At 37.6% G+C, this 17,950-nt stretch overlaps 1 protein-coding gene across 3 annotated transcripts in view; it reads right to left on the bottom strand.

Moving 5' to 3' along the window:
- Positions 1–17,950, bottom strand: part of ABCA12 (ATP binding cassette subfamily A member 12) — a 180,790-nt gene that overhangs the window by 155,128 nt on the left and 7,712 nt on the right. For all 3 annotated transcript variants that reach the window (XM_027122124.1, XM_027122141.1, XM_027122131.1), the window contains exon 2: positions 12,935–13,028. In XM_027122124.1, coding sequence (XP_026977925.1) covers positions 12,935–13,028 — 94 coding nt within the window. The remainder of the gene's footprint in view (positions 1–12,934; positions 13,029–17,950) is intronic.

Genomic DNA, 17,950 nt, shown 5'->3' with positions numbered 1-17,950 from the left:
AAGCTAACAGGATTCAGTGCAGATTAGGTTCAATTTTGGTACAAAATTTTGCCAGAGTAAACAGTGTTAGAGTTGTGTGGAGAGGTGTGTAACAGCTTAGGTATGCCATGCTGTTCTCGAATTCATTTGTTTCCCTTTGTCTGTGGGTTAAATATCAAAGCATAATGCTATTCATATGAGAGGAATTCCAGTTGAACCACACTTATTCCTCCCCTCTAATCCACTCCCACTCTTAAAAAGACTGTATCCAAAACAATGGCACACAGAGCACCCAGCTGAGCTCCCTGTGCTATACAGCAGGTGGAATGGGGGGTGGGGGGTGGGAGGGAGGTCTAAGAGGGAGGGGATATGTATACATATAGCTGATTCGCTTTGTTGTACAGCAGAAACTAACACAACGTTGTAAAGCAATTATTAATTAATTTTAAAAAACAATGGCACAATGATACAAAGTTCATTCCACACAGAATCCTATGTAGAGTCATCATATCATAAACTTCTCAAATCACAGGAGCTCCACATCTCCTATATTTTTTGTATCTAACTTCTACACATTAGACACGATGTCCTTTCAATGAATATGATAAAATAATAACCTGTGAAAGAAGCAAGCATTCTGGTCTGTATTCCCCAGTTTTCCATTGACTTGTCAGTAAATCTGAACAGATCTCTTCATATCTCAGGTCTTCATGTATTGTTGCACTAAATTTGTTCATTTGTTTAACAAACATTTCTTGAGCGACTACTAAATGCCAGGTAATATTCCAGAGAGTGGTTCTGTTAGCTATGCCAATAGCAAGTGAGCACTTCTAATAGAGACGAGTGATTCTGTTTGACAGATAGCATGGTGAGTAGAAAGAGAATTTGGGTAGTAAGACCAAATTAAATCTTGGCTTCAACACTTACTTAGTGAGATCTGTCACTAAAATCTCTGAAAATAAATATCTTCATCTACAAAATAGCAATACTTCAAAAAATATTTAATGATGCTTCCATGTGCAGGCACCTGTGCCAGGTGCAAGGAATGCAGTATGGCCTCAAACAGATAAGGACTCTGCCTGCTGTGATGGGACTGGATATTTCAAGCATGTTTCATGTACACTATTATTGTATCACTGGCTCTTGTTAGTCCATGTGATGGTTTTAAAATGTGTCCACAGAATCTTTGACACTTTTTCCTTTGAAAGGCAGAGCTTAATTCCCTTGCCCTTGAATATGTGTCAGGCTTAGTGACTTATTTCTAATGAACAGAACATGATAGAAATGATGCTCTGAGGCTTCCGAGGGTAGGTGATAAAAACGATAACTTCCATCTGACTGTCTCTTGTATTGCTTGGTCTGGCGAAGCAGCTGCCAGGTCATGAGGACACTGAAGCAACCTACAGAAAGAAGCTGAGGGTCCTCACCAATTGAGGCCTAATTGAATTGGTACCAACTCATTAGTCATATAAGCAATCCACCTTGAAAACAGATCTTCCGGCACTAGTCAAGGTGTCATATGAAGGCAACCCTAGCCAAAATCCTTGACTACAATCTCGTAACAAACTCGAAGCTAAAACTCACAGTTAAGCCACTATCAAATTTCTGACCCATAGGAACTGGAAGATAATAAATGTTTACTGTTGTTGCCACTATGTTTTGGCAACTTGTTACAGAGCCATAGATAACTAATATAGCCTGTGATAGAAACATCTGGATGAAGGTAAACAATTATGGAAGAAAATCTTTCAAACTTCCTTTAGTTTAGCTTCCATATCAGAAAAAGAAAAATTAAATACCTCCTCACAATGCTTCTATAACTACAGGAGAAAATCCAAACATCTAGGTCTAGTATTAAAAACCCTACATGATCAAACCCCACCCAACTTGATCTCCTCTACTCTTTAGCACACTCGACTTTGGCCAAACCAATCTACCTATCCTCACCCAGTTTTTAATCCTGACCTTTCTAACTCTTGAAGGGCACATATCTTCTTGTTGCATAGGCATCACATTAATCTTTTTTCCTTCCAAGCTCAAGTACTGGGGTAATTCTTGACTATGCTAATTCATAGCAATCTCTTCCTTTTTTAAAATTCCAGTAGTTTTTGTCACCAATGCTGCTTATTTAATACTACTTATTTTCCTAAGTACTTATATTATTACTACATGTCGCTATTAAATAATCAATAAATGTCTGAGCTTCTGGTATGTGCAAAGCACTGTGCTAAGAGTTATATCTAACACTTTTACTTTATATTTTTTCATCTATTATGGCATGTAAATTTTTATGTGTGTGTTTCTTCCCCCCACAATTAGATTGTAAGCATCTTAAGGGCAGAGAGCAGGCCTATTTGTTACAGCTCTAGGCATGTCTTGTAGAATATGAATCTCCAGAAGCATCTTTGTATCATCTCCACAGAGGGCAGCGATTTCAAAACAATGAAGTGATTTTTTGGACATTTTCTCATTCTCCTAATATTTACGAAACTAGCAGCACAGTGATGCAATGTTAGAGTGTGAAACACTTGTTTCAGTGGAACTGGGTTCCCCAGACCATGTAACTTAACCATGAAATCATCTTGGAGAAACATCTGTGCAAAAAAATTCAGGGAATTATGAACACTTCTTTCCTTAGTCACCAATCTGATGGTACTCTTTGAGAGAAGGCATTCTCCTCAACTGTCCTGAAAATGTTGTCTTCAACATAAGACATGAAAAATGGTGAATCTTTGGACATCCTTAGGATTACAGCAAAAGATTCAGTGCTAAAATGAGGCAAAGAATGCTGGCAATGGCTGCAAGGTAACAGGGTGAAAGCAAATTCTTCCATGAAATAACTCAAAGAATTAAATTCATTCAATAGTAGGGAGCTAGTAGAAAATGAAACTGACTTCAAATAAGAAAATAATTAAAAAGAAAGAAAAAGATAGCTCTCAAACATTAGGTTGCATAAGAATCATCTAAGGAGTTCTTTAAACTCCACCCCACTCACTACCCTCAGCACCTCATCACCTCAGCATCTCATCACCACCTTCTCCATCACCATCACCAGGTGACAATTCAGAAAGCCTACAGTACTAGTGGGAAGCAGCCGCATAGCACAGGGAGATCAGTTTGGTGCTTTGTGGCCACCTAGAGGGGTGGGATAGGGAGAGTGGGAGGGAGACGCAAGAGGGAGGGGATATGGGGATATATGTATATGTATAGCTGATTCACTTTGTTATAAAGCAGAAACTAACACACTATTGTAAAGCAATTATACTCCAATAAAGATGTTAAAAAAAAAGAAAGCCTACAGCAAAACCCTGGAATCTATGTCTTTCAACAGGTGTATTTAGATGATTTTGATTAAGGTCGAGTGGTTAAGTGTATCTGTTTGTAAATCATGAAGATAGAGAAAAGATAAGGAGAAAAAGCACTGTTAATATTGTGATTCCTGTATTACTTTCTCTTTAGTTAGCTGCAATTCCACTCCCAGATTTGTCCTAAATTGTGTTAATCTCATTTGGACAGTATGAAATTAGAGGGTTATAGCTAGTTGTGCATGGAAGACCTCCATATTATAAAGAGTAATTATTCTTTAAAGAAATCTGGATTTGAAAATCTGGAAAGAAAATGAAGAACTGAAGGAGGCAGTGTTAAAAAAAATTCTGGGGAAATCACCAGCTGTGATAGAAAAGTCTACAGACATTTTAGCCCCCTAGCATTTCCAGGGTAATCAAGAGATCGTGAAAATGAAAACTGAAGTGCGAGTCTTAAAACCAGAACTCTGTGCCCAAGCCAGTCTCCAGTTCCTACTAAACCTTCTTTCATTCTGCTGTAGGAACTCTTTCTAAAATGTTATCTGATCCCGATGTTCGAATTTTAGTTGTGTGTATGTGTGTGTGTGCGTGTGCGTGTGTGTTATATGCAGAGAAAAAAGTCTGAGAAAATGTACACTGAAATGTTAACGATGGTTATCTTTAGAAGGCAAGATTATGTTACTTATATTACTTTAGAAGGCAAGGAGACTTCTCCTTTTTGCAACATGAATACTTGTATTAAATTACTTAATTTTTAAAAAATGAGCATGTATTTCTATGGTCAGAAAAAGAGATAAATATTTTAAAACAAAATTAATTTACTCAGAAGTTCCAATGTCTTCTCATCCTCTTCAAAATAAAGTCCAATACTTTTGCTACTGACCAAACAGCCTCATCTCCCAACACTCACAATAAACATTCTCCTTTTTCAGACAAAGCAAACTCCAAATTCCTGGCACATCTAACTCTTTCATGTCCTATGTCTTCACTCATGTTGATTGCTCTCTGTTAGGAATGCAAAGACACTAGTTGTCTAGCTGACAAACTCCTACTCATTCTTTAAGAATCATGCTAAGACACAGAACTTCCTTGTGAAACCTTTCCTGATATCCCAGGTAGTGCTATATGAGCCACACCGGAGCCCACGGCAAAAGAAAAAGCAGTAACACTGATCTTGACTTTATTTAAAATGTTGGTATTTTGTATATTGAATTTTAAAATTAATTTTTATATTTTAGAATATTGTATTGAAATATGATTGATCCTGATTACTGAGCTTTTGTTAACCCCTCAAATTTTGCCTTGTATCTGCCTCCCCATGGCCCTAGCCCTGATTCCAGGTAAAACTGCTTGGATTCCATCTTTTCTGCTGCTTCTGCTCTTGGTCCGACCTCCACTGGGGAATTTATTGCACTGCGTACTTATTTTAGTTCCTGATACATAGTCTGTTATAGACTTGATTGCTCTGGGTCCTCATGACGTTCTTGATCAGCACAGACATGAGATACCTTTTAAATATGTGACAATGGCAAGAATAAATGTGAAACCTTAATCAAGTGTCTTAAATTTTCTGAGCCTGTTTTCTTATCCGTCAAATAATGACAGCCTAGATGATTTCAATGATACTCAATTATTGATATTATACTCTGTATGTATTATTATATCATATATAATATAAAAAATAATATCCAACACTAATGTAGCTCTTATTATGTGCCAGGTACTTTTCTAAGTATTTAACAAGTATTAATTCATCTAATTCTCACCACTCTATGAGGTAGGTGCTATTATTGACTTCAATATACAGATATGGAAAGTGAGGCTCCAAGAATCCAGGAGTTTTATCCTGGGCTTATGTGTGAATACAGGCAGCTTGCATCTCTAGTCTGTGCTCTAAGCCCCTACATTGCCTCTCACGATGGTAATGATTTTATAAATAAGCATAAGTACATAAATATATAACCAAAACAAAGATTTTATTTTTTAATGTGAAAATACTATAGGTCATTCTAATTCTAACCCACAATGAAATTCTAACTGACCTGAGACAAGCCAATATTGTATGCTGTGGCATTTCTTCCATGAGAGATACTTTCACTCTAAAAATACACTGGTTCATTTATCTAAGCAGAGGACATGATATGACCTGATCAAAGAGAATGAGAAAACCTGAATAGCGAGAGTAGCATAAAATGCCTAAGGTCTGGTAGGCCAGCTTTCCTGGGTGGTGCTTAGAGGAAGGTTTAATAAAACAGTCACTCAGGAAAACACACAGCCAACCATGAAGCCAGACCCTCACCTGTGAGCCTGTGTGTGGGCTCTATGTTCTCTGACAAGTGAAAAGGAATTGGCTGAAATTACTTTGTTAAATCAGCCTCTTAGCTCCAAGGGTATATTGGAAACATCAACTGATAGTGGTACCTCAGCAAATGACATTACTATACTTGTGAGAATTTTATAAGCAATCATTTATTTATCTGTATTTATCAGACAGGCTTGGATATTAGAGGTTCCTATCTGACAGTAACAGGAATTCCTCTGCTCTTTATAAAGGGAAGAAAAGGGAAAGGGAGTAAAAAAAGAGAAGGCATGTGACTCCCAGAGCCACTTTCAGTGAGGCAGTCACCTGTGGGAAGCTTGTAAGGTAGATCATCAAAAGTAGGGATGAAGCAAAAGGAGCAGAAAAACAAAATCCTCCACTGGGCAATCAACAGCTATTCTTTACGCTTTATCTTTCTGCTTGTTAAATTGTTATTGTACTTCAAGGTATTTCCCGTTCTCTGATGCAACTCTGTGCACTAAGCCTAAGAGGGAATTAGTTGATAAATCCTTTTGTCATGTTATGTGGCATTAGGGTGTGCCCATCTGCACTGAGTGAAAGAATGGCAGAATTCCAAGTCAGGGAGATGGGCAACTACCAGCAGGAACTGTGGCCGTCCCTGTGCACAAGTGTAGCGGGGCCGTATTCACGTCCCCTTTCCTCCTGCTCCATTCAAGTCTGCCCGGAGCGCTGGAGCAGGCAATCACCATCTAATCCCAGTCCTCGGCTTCTATGAGTTTCACAGAATTTACCTCTGGGTTGTCATCTAAAGGGTCAGTAATGTTCCCCAAAACAGTTAACTACTGACTTACTGATGGAAGAAGTAAATGATAGGACTCTGGCTTTGACATTCAAAAGCTGTTCCATGCAATGCGACTGCTTCCCACTAGCTATCATCTATTTTATATTTGGTAGTGTATCGCACGGGAAGATCAGCTCGGTGCTTTGTGACCACCTATGCAATGCGACTGCTTCCCACTAGCTATCTATTTTATATTTGGTAGTGCATCGCACGGGAAGATCAGCTCGGTGCTTTGTGACCACCTATGCAATGCGACTGCTTCCCACTAGCTATCATCTATTTTATATCTGGGAGTGCATCGCACGGGAAGATCAGCTCGGTGCTTTGTGACCACCTAGAGGGGTGGGATACGGAGGGTGGGAGGGAGACACAAGCGGGAGGGAATATGGGGATATATGAATACATATAGCTGATTCACTTTGTTATACAGCAGAAGCTAATACAACATTGTAGAGCAATTATACTCCGATAAAGGTGTTTAAAAAAAAAAAACCTGTTCCAACATTTCTGGAACTTAAACAAGAAGCAGACTGTAAGTCTCTCCCACACAAAAATCTTTCATATGCGTTCACAAGAATTTATTAATTTGTGAGGGAAATTCCCAAGTAAATCTACCTGGGGAGGAGTGAGGGAGATTTATATCCATTTTCTTTTCCTAATATTACCATTATAGACATTTTTGATAGCACAGTCATGTTTACCTGGGTCAGAGAAGTAAAAATCAAACCCTAAACAAGCTAACTTGTTGTCCTTCACCCACCTGACTTACACTGATTTTTTTATTATCCATCTCTGGATGAATTTTGTAATCTAATAATCCATATCAATTTTTCAAACTGTATCGAATTCTGACCAACACATAGCATTCCTATTTTGTTCCCTGTGTTAGGAATTACGCTGTATCTGACAAGAGTGTGATCAGAGTGTGATGTTATGATGTGATTTCTGCTATTAATGTGCTATCTGTCCATGAGTGAGTCCAGATTAAAGCATAAAGCGGTCAAAGACCACTCATTAGTAGCCAATATATCCACAAGAAAGATATAAAGGAGAAATAATTGGAGTTTGAATGACTAGGGGAGGCGAAAGGGTAAGCTTGTCTTTTAATAGACAATGGTGGGGGGAGCCATGTGCATGGGATGTGTGGAAGACTTTCAGAAACAGTTTCTTTAGGCACAGGCATCATACTTCAGAACAGAAAGTTGGATGAATCCTAATTACGAAGGTCCTGAAAGTGAGGCAAAGAGGAGTTGAAATCTGATTGACCCAAAGAGTATTTTAGGGGATTATCTGATGATAAAATGTGGGAAGAGTTAGAGGCAGGGCTTCCAGAAACCAAAAACAAAAAAAACACAAATAAAAAACAAATAGACAAATAAAAATACACCTTTTGAAGAAATCCAGGCATGAAACCGAGATCTTGAACCAAACGGTGGCAGGAAGTATGGAAGGGAAGGGATAACTCCAGGACGCATTTCGCAAGATGGATTCTGATTTGAAGGATAGTGGTTTGGGAGGTGAAGCAAAGGGAGGAGTCAAGATGACTCAGATGTCTCTAACCTGAGAGATTACCTAGAGTTGCTGGCACACCTGAGAATGGAGAAATCGGATGGGGCAATCCCGAGCAGAAGATGAGTGATGATGAGTTCTGATCTTCACAGAACAAAGCCTACATTAATTTTAGCCAATCAACATACAAAAGGATATTATTTACCATGGGTCTCTCAACTAATACTATTAAATCATGAGTGTTCTGGAGAGCATGGTGCACCCCGGAATTCTATCCTTGTGCACTTGCCTTCACTTTCATAAAAACACATCACACAGGGCTTCCCTGGTGGCGCAGTGGTTGAGAGTCTGCCTGCCGATGCAGGGGACACAGGTTCGTGCCCCGGTCCAGGAAGATCCCACATGCCGTGGAGCGGCTGGGCGCGTGAGCCTGCGCTTCCGGAGCCTGTGCTCCACAACGGGAGAGGCCACAACAGTGAGAGGCCCGCGTACCGCAAAAAAACAAAACAAAACAAAACAAAACAAACAAAAAACACACCACACAAAAAGTCAGAGCAAGAGCAGGGCCAGAACAAACCTCATTCCTCTGGCTTTCAAAGCCTTCACCAGTGAGGGGCCTCATAGGCTCTTTCCCACTAACAATTCAGATACCGTAGGTATAACAACACCCATGGATCCCACAAGCCACCAAGTAATCAATAATTTCAATCCTTCTTCTCACATTTTTTCCTAGAGCTGCTGACAAATAGAAAAACCAACTGCATTCACTTTTACAACCATCTTTGATCTCCGACAGTACTAACAGGTGGTACGAGGAAGACACTGGAGAGGTTATAAACTCAAATGAGCCTTAGGATTGCCATTGTTGGCATTTGTGACCTGGAAAAACTCACTGTATGGGTTGGGGGAGGGGAGGGAACTGTGGTTAAAATCCAGGCTCAAGGACATAGTAATTATGTGAACGTTAGTAAATTACTTAACATTTCTATGCCTCAGTTTTGTTACCTTTAAAATAGAAATAGTCATATTACATAGTTCAAAGAGATGATGTAAGTCTTAACTCAGGAAATATATGCAAAGTACTTAGCACAGTGCCTGCCGATGGTCAAGCTGTCAATAAATGTTTACTACTATTATTATTTTTATTGCATCCATGAAGACAAAATGTATGCTTTGGAAGCAAAGACGTGTCAGGAATGATGACCTTGGATTTACCAAAGCTGCTGAGTCACACGTGGATGGGTGGAATTCAGTTTAACCCTGTGATAACACAAATTTAGGTATCATTCAGTTAGCAGTTTCCCTTGCCTTCCAACAGTCCCTGTTTTCAGCTGTGGGATTGGCTGAATTTCTTATTTTCTGAGGGGGCAGGGGTATTAGAAAGTGACAGCCTCGAGACAGCTGGAGTTTAATTCAGCACATGATCATATATGTACAGTACAATTTCCATTTCAGTGATATTTTCAACCACTTAAAAAACATTGTTTCTCATTAACTTCATAAAAATGTGACTTCTCGTTGGCAATACTACATGTTTGGGAGGCCACTTATTTCATTGTGGGCGGGTCTTGTAAAGTAATCATCACTGAGGAACTGCTTGCCTGCACTTTCATGGGTATGTACGTGTTGAAAGGAGACAGAAGCAACTCTCTGCACATTATAGCTTGGCTTAGCCTCAATGTGATTTGGGAGTTTGGGTTGCTTTTGTTTGCTTTTGCTCCTAAGCATAATATTTTGGCTTTTAAAGCTTGCCTCTTGACAAGCCACTGCCTGTAGAGATTACAAGCGGTTGGAACTATTTCAGACCTGGCGCGTAGGCCCATTTCTTCTCCCTGTGAACAAGAAGTATCTGGGCCTGTCTGCCAGCCTTTGGAAAGCTTTCTTTACCTGGGACTTATTATTTGCAGGGGCAAGTTAACCTAAGCTGTTGGTGGCAACACAAAAGGGAGTAAATGAAGGCAGATGATGCCAAAAGTAAGCATTTTGCTTCCGACTGGTGCTCACCATGGCAGGGACTGCAGCAGCTTCCTTACTCACCAAAAATCCAGCCTTCTCCAGGGCCCAACAGAAGGACTATGGAGGGAATCCTTTGAGTTGCTGATTATATTTGCTCTGAATGATTTACCAGTCCTACATACCTGCCTGGCTAATCTGGGAGCAGAATGTACCCACGGGATGACAACTCCCATTCTCACCATAGCTGAGTTTCAGCTGGGGTGTAGTCTGGAGTTTCATCTTCATTTCTCTATTGCCCAACTAGTACTGAAGAAGTCACTGAAGTCCAAAAAGGATTTTTACTCTGTTAAGCAGGATCTGATTTCTGTGATACTAGAACTACAATGATGCATGCAGAATTTGTCAAACAGGGTCAGCATTCCACATTAAAAAATAATATTTAGGATAAGTCTGATACCTACATCAGAATCCACTTCTTCCCCATATTTTTTTATTTCATGATAGAGACAGGGAAGGAGTTTATATTCCTAATTTCTACTTTTTGGTCTACTTTTGCAAAACCTAAATAATGAAACATGAAAAATTAGTGCTGACTACTGGATGTAAGAAATGTGAGCCTATGAGCTTAAAACCAGATTCTGGAGCCAGACTGTCTGGGTTCAAATACTGACACCACCACTTATTAACTGTGCAACCTTGAATGAGTTACTTAACCTCTCTGTGCCTTGGTTTTCTTGACGGTGAAATAAGGAACACAGCCATTACATAGTGTGAGATCAAGAAATATTTATCATGATTATTATCAGCTCATTTGAATCTTCCAGTATAATAGATGTGGGAAACAAAGAAAAACAACAATCTAAAAAAACAGAATTAAAAAACCTAAATCCAAACTATCATTTTGAAGTTATTCTCTCTCTACCACAAGAAAGAAAAAAAAAGTAACTGCATCTATACTAGTTTTAGATTCTCTACATTACTCTACAGAATAGTACCTCCAATTATAAAATTACATTTTATACTCTACTGATTATAGGATGAGTTAAAATCTTGGACATACTTTGTATTTGGCTCTATGTGTAAGAGGGTAAGATATGACACAAATCTCATGGACAAAGAATAAATAAAGGTGGTTTCCAATACCTTTCTCTCTTATCCCACATGATTGAATTTTGGCAAATTAAAATCTCCTTGGGTCCCAGTGTTCTCATCTGTAAAGTGAGAGGGTCCCTTTCAGTTCTAATAACAAACCAATAAACTATTTTCTAGACTGAGTCTTACACGGTCTGAGAGACTAGCAAAAATACTTTCAATGTTTGAACTTTTCTATAATTTTGTTCCCTCCTACCCACAAACATAATATATTCTAAGCTAATTATTACTAGAGTATGATAATAGGTTCACAGTAAAAAATGGTTATTCATTTCCTTTTGGATAGTGTGTTTTGCAGAGCCTTTTATTTGGTCTGTGAAGCACTTGTCACATGGCTTTTCCAAGTTTTTCTTTATAATTTAGTGGGATTATAAGAGCTCTCCATGATTTTCCCCATGAATCTCTAAATCCTACAGGGTAACATCAATTGGTTTAAGACTACTCACTCACACACCTTATATTTTTCTCTTAGAAGTTTTAGAAAAGGAACTTTATATAACTGAAAAATCCTTAAGAACAAGAAATTGGTGAAAATAAGTTGTTGAAAGGAGCTAACAAACTCCTATTACTATCGCTAGCAAATTGATAATTAGCATCTTTAACTAGAGTAGTTCAAAGAGTATTTGTCCTTATGTGCTGAATGCATTATTTCTGAAGTCCATGTTATTTAAGATATACAAGAATACATAAATTCCAACAGTATACAATGGAATTAATCTGTTATAATAAAGAACTAATATACACACAATATGAAGAGAACAAAATTATGCTGTTTTTATAAACAACCTAATAAAATCTCATCAATAACTCTACATAATCACTTGTGCAAAAGTCCTTTAGAAATGATAAGGTGCAATTCAAACGTAAGGAATTATTTGTTCTAGCACCAAGAGTTTAAATGCTTCACACTAACTGAATTGATACTTTCTTTTGAATTATCATATTGTGTGTAATTCAAGTAGATTCCACCATGGCTCTCACCTTACTTCTTAGGGCTGGGTGACTGAAAAGCACTGTGCTTACTTTAAAATGTCACTAGCTCATTATTCTCTTTACAAATAATTCGGCATAGTGCTCTTTTATTTGGTGGATTACCATAATTTATCTGAAATACAATTTGAGTTTTCAGAAATCTGATTTACAGGAAGCTTTTTAGGAGATGGCTGCTTTGTGAAACATGAAACATCTGACCTGACTTTACTCCTCTCCTAAGAAAACTGACTCCGAAGTTTAAAAACAAAAGCAAAAACAACACTGGTCACATCATTGGGGTTAAAAGGCTCATCCTGCTCAGTTTTGAAGACTTTTCTGAGTCTCTTCTGCATTTCCATCCTGGATCCAAAAGAAATCACGAACTGAGTGGGCATTGTGCCCATTTTATAACTTGGTAATGACTAAATGTAACTGAAACAACACTAATTGGAAAATAATCTTCTTTTAAACTAAATGTTTTGATACATTGCACCATTCATGAATTAGCCCTGAAGAAAGATGAGATTTTTATAGTACTCTGGATTTCATTTGTTCAGTTGATTAAATTCCACTCTATGGCTTCTGCTATGATACAAGAGAAAAGGATGATCTAAGTTTGAGATGGCTGCTTGTTTGTGGTGTACACACTATGGTGGGATTTATGAGATGAACACTAAATGAGTTAAAATTTTATAGTTAAAGATTAAAATATATTCTTGCTCCTACATACTTTATATTTTTCTAGATAAATATTACAGGCTCAACTTCTTACTGATTCAAAAGACTGGGGAAAAGACATACTAAGCATTTATACAAACACTTCCAAGTGGGAACGCTACTCAGAAAAATAAATTTTACAATAAAACACTAAAGTGGTAGCAAAATAAATTTTAACTAGAATCCAAAAGTTAGGGAAATAAACAAATCTCATTTACTTACAAGTTGCCTTTGGTTTTGGAGGAAATTTGGTCCGGGTAATAGCCAAAATTAAGAAAATAGTAACTGGCCATAAAATCAAGACAAGTGTCCAAAGCTGCAAAGTAATGAAAGAAAAAAAATGTTAATTATATTGCTAAACCAAAACACCTGACAAGAAGTACATTATACTATAAAATTCCAACACAAGCCAGACATTTGCCTGAAAATATTATTAATAAGAAAGGAATGAGAGAGTTTTAAAAATGCAAGAAACCCTGAAATAAACACAAGAAGGATTTTTCCAGGTTTAAAATCTTAAAATAACCTTCTGAAGCCCCCTGTCCAGTCACCTTTCATGACTGTCCCAAGAAGGATGCTCTTCAAATTCAAGTATGATCAGGAACTTCCTAACTTGAAAATCTTTTAGAGCTTCCCAGTTGTTTGTTGGATAAGGCTCAACATGCTAAACAGGGCATATAAAACCCAACCTAATTTCAACCAAGATGTATCTTACCACTTCCAATATTAGCATTCTATGCTCAGGCATAAAGATTAGTGTGTGACATTGGCTAATGGCTCAATAAAGATTGTTGAACAAATGAATGAATGAATGGTTGAGTCAACAAGTAAAAGAGTAAACAGAAACTTAAAGTTCTATGCAACCCCCTCCAAACCACTATAAATAGTATCTTGTGTCTGCTTCTATTATAGAACTTATACTCTTTTTGTCAATATATCTTTTTTTTGGCTTGGCTCATGAAATAAACTGGTAATTCTTTTATGGCAAGAACAGTGTCTAATTCATCCCTGAATTTCCACTGGTATAGAATAGAGGTTCGAGAAATGTATATTACATTGAAATTTCTATTAGAGAATTTCACTGTAAGACACTTCAGGAGTGGCTTTCCTCCCCATGTAAACATGACGCAGTTCATAAGACACTATCTGCTTCATATTTTACATACCTATAAAATTGGTTCCATAGCAGTGAAAAACATGTATTCACAAGAACATTAACTGTGCCCATAGTTAAACTATGTTTCTATCTGATTATGCAGTCAGACCTGTTCTCATTCCCCCCCCATTTTGCAGAGACGATTTGCTTCTGCCAAATCTCAAACTACTGCCTGGGGCTCTTCAATTCTCCAAAACAATCTAGACCCATTCAACTATTGATCCTTAAGTAACTCCCAACCTAAATTTTCCATGAAAATCTCCATGTGTCTCTATCAGCACTGATCTCTTTGCTGGCAGATCTGTCACGAAATTCTTAGAACTTTGGGTTTAAGGGCAAGTTTTAGAAAATGGAGGAAGTTGACTGTTGATCTGGGGAATCCTAAGGTACTCAGTTTAACCACAGCTTAAAAGCTCCCAGACAGGCTCAACAGCCTAATCTATAGAAGCACTTCTCAAGCATTAATGTGTGTACCAAATCACCTAAGGATCTTGTAAGCACACAGATTCAGATTCAGTAGACCTGTGGCTGGCTGGAGGTACTGTATCTCTTTCTAACAAGCTCCAGGTAGCTGAGCTGATGCTTCTGTCCATGGTCCACACATGGAATAGAGGAATTCTAAATGCACACCACCCTACCTAACTAGCAGGACTGTTTACAGTCTTGGAATATTTTTGTTGGAAATTTCCTTTGAGATCATCTAATGCACAGAATTCTGGGCATTTCTAAACTTGGACAGGAAAAAAAGATCACATTTTTATTTTCTCCAGCTTATGACTCTTTAGTATTTCCATTAATGATGAATATAGGCTAGGAACCACAAGGGTATTAGAAGTACCTGTGACTTTGTCACCAATAGAAACCACAGATATTTTCAAATCATATTAGTGTCGTTGCAGATACCTCAAAGTGCTGTTTATACTCATCACAGCATTAAAATTATAGTAGTCATGGACTCACCTTTATTTATTTATTTAATGATAGAATAAACATGCATTACCGTATCATAAACTTGCTTTTCAATACCTTAATAACTGAATTTTAATATAATTGGTTTTATTTGTAATTGTATTTATTTCACTGATTTAAGAACATCATTCTTAGAAGGGCCATAGGCTTCACCAGGCTGTCAAAGACATCCAGAGCACAGAAGAGGCTAAGAAGCCTTGATCTGATCCAACTCCCTTTTTTATTCTCTGGGTTGCAGAGAGTTAGCATAACTTATCCAAAGTTACATACCCAGTTGGAAAGCAGAGCAGGGGACAAGGATGTGAACACCAAGATACTAAGATAGCATTAAAAAAAATCATGCTGCTCCGAGGAATACGAAAGTACTAAAGAAAGTGTATTGGAAAAACATGTGTTATGAAAATATAAGATGTGTTATTATTCTAGCCTAATCTCTGATATATTTGAAAATTAGAGTCTATTCTTCGAAGATCCTATATACAAGGTACAATTTTTATTCTATGTGACTCATTTGAAATGTAGACTATAAGGAATTAAGGTTAAAAATATTTAATGTTTGTGGATTTATTGGTTTTATATTTGAAGCCATAGTTATCCTTTTAAAAATGTATTCATCTGAGTAGGTTCAGTGCCCCATAGCTACTTTTAGGAACATCTATTCATTTTCCATAGCAACCTCATGAGAATTCAGCGAGCAACTGAGATCAGTTACACCAACACAAATGTACATTTGCATTCAAATAAAGAACATATGTCATGGGATATCTTTAAGTTATCTTTTGGTTGATACAATTTTATGGTTTCATGCGGATGTTTTGGTAATTTTGAAATTAATTTTAGATGTGATTTAGATCCAAACAAAAGTGCAGTATCAGAGTAGTTTAAGGCACCCTGTTTTAGGTAAAATCCACCGCAAGCCCATAAACAATCTATCATCACAAGATTTCCCCCAGGATTTTAGGTCAGAGAGGTTTGGAGAACATTTCTGCATGCAGCACTTTAGAAGGATAATAAATCCAAAGCCCTCCACACTGTGATCTCAGGAACGTTAAGGTTGACAAGTTAATCACAAAAGCAAGAAATAAAATTTAAATTTTCATAGCAGCAGGATTGCTCTCAACACCATTCTAAATATTATCATAAACAACCTAGAAGCGAATGCAATGTCAAGGATCCAAATATTAAACCGATGAGCCATGACTTTTTTTGTCTGTTTGGAGAAAAGGCTAAAATATTGATTTTATATATACAGACATTGGGGGCTACTTGAAAACTTTGGGAAAAATAGTTTTTAAGAGGTTCATATTTTTGCTAATATTTTAATTATCTCACACGTGCCTCTATACCTCACTTGCATTCCATACTCCCTGAATTCTTGACATCTAAGGGCATATGCACACTGAGTAATTTACAATTCCTTAGTGGGCCATGGCATTTGTCTCTTTTTATTTCTCCAGAGTTTATTTGCTATTGAGATGTCCCCTTCTGTTCGCTTTCTCTTCACTTTCCCCTTTCTGAAAAATTCAGTGCCCAAAATCCCTTAGGTGGGGCAGCAAGGTAAGTTCACATTAGGACTCGGGGCACCACCGTGACACAGTGAGGGAGGTGGGTCCTTAGCAAGGTGAAGAGGATATCCACAGTGCAGCAGCCAGACATGGGGTGTCAGGACCCAAGTCGGGTAAGGAGGCTGTCTATGCAGGGCAAGGAGCAGGTGACTGGTTTCATATGGGAAGGTTGATTAAAAGTAAACATATTCTACGTTGGAGGAGCCTGGCTTTTCACCATCCATCAGAGAAATTATAAACATGATAAAGGGTGAAACTAGAATGAACCCGGTAGTGTTGGGTTACAATTAAAGATATGGCTATGAACTGCTGGTTCATGAAATATAGCGATAAATGTGTGTGTATAACTTCTTTCTTTCTTTCCAGTCCCACAAGTTGTTTCTGCCTCATTGTGTACTTTCTCTGTCCCAGCCCTGAAAATACCCATTTTTTTCAAGAAACACTAGCTTCTTTTAGTGGATGAGAGCTAAGTGTGCTTGTTGCTATTAGGGGATTGCCATTTCCAAGCTTGAACAGAGCTATAGAATATATGTAGAATGTATGCAGACACAGAGATAGTTAGATACATACATACATACATACATAGAAAGAAATAGGTAGGTAGGTAGACCAACAGACAGAAGAGCACTAGATATACTGCTCAGAGAATCTCAGAGAATGATGGGGACACATCAGTAAAACACAGATACCTGCAAATGACCATAACTGAGCATCAAATCTGACCCACTGGCCAAAATTAAACATTAAAGACATTATGTTAATAAAAGAGTATATCTAACTGAATAAATTAGGAACCCATGAGTCTATGTAAATATAAATAAATGTATAAGGAAACAGATAAATTGAAAGTTTAATGAGGAATGGAATACGTAGTTGGTCTCAAAATATTTCCCCATAAAATGAGACAAACTGACATCATGCACCACCTGATGTGATGCAATATGAAGAATAGAGAATCACTTCTGTGGTATTCCTTCCAGAGGTAAATAACCTGAGTCTCTACTAAATGAATATGCTACAAAACAACAGATACCCTACAAAACAACTGGTCTTGAATGTTCAAAATGTGTCAGGGTCATTAAAGTCAAGGAAAGACTACCAAACTGTTACAGACTGAAGGAAACTAAAGACATTAAAAACTAGATACAGAACATGACTGGACTATTTTTCTGTAAGGACATGATTGGGAGAACTGGTGAATATTGAATTGGATCTAAGGATTTGATGGTGGTATTGGGTTATATTGGAGGATTTCCTTGTTTGTGAAATATGCACACTAAAGTATCTGAGGTAATGGGGCACCAATCTCAACTAGCTCTAGAAAAATATATATTTGTACTGTTCATGCAACTTCTTGAATTTGAAATTATTTTAAAATTAAAAAATTTTAAATTATTTTAAAAGTAATTCTTTTTGAAAATCCAGAACCAATTTTTAAAAGACAGCAAAAGAGGGGCTTCCCTGGTGGCGCAGTGGTTAAGAATCCACCTGCCAATGCAGGGGACACAGGTTCGAGCCCTGGTCCGGGAAGATCCCACATGCCACGGA

The sequence above is a fragment of the Aethalodelphis obliquidens genome, unplaced genomic scaffold (assembly GCF_003676395.1).
Source record: "Aethalodelphis obliquidens isolate GAN/ISIS:26980383/991018 unplaced genomic scaffold, ASM367639v1 scaffold2, whole genome shotgun sequence".
NCBI lineage: Eukaryota > Metazoa > Chordata > Mammalia > Artiodactyla > Delphinidae > Aethalodelphis > Aethalodelphis obliquidens.
Note: the sequence above shows the minus strand (reverse complement) of the source record. Positions and strands in the feature narration are given on the sequence as shown.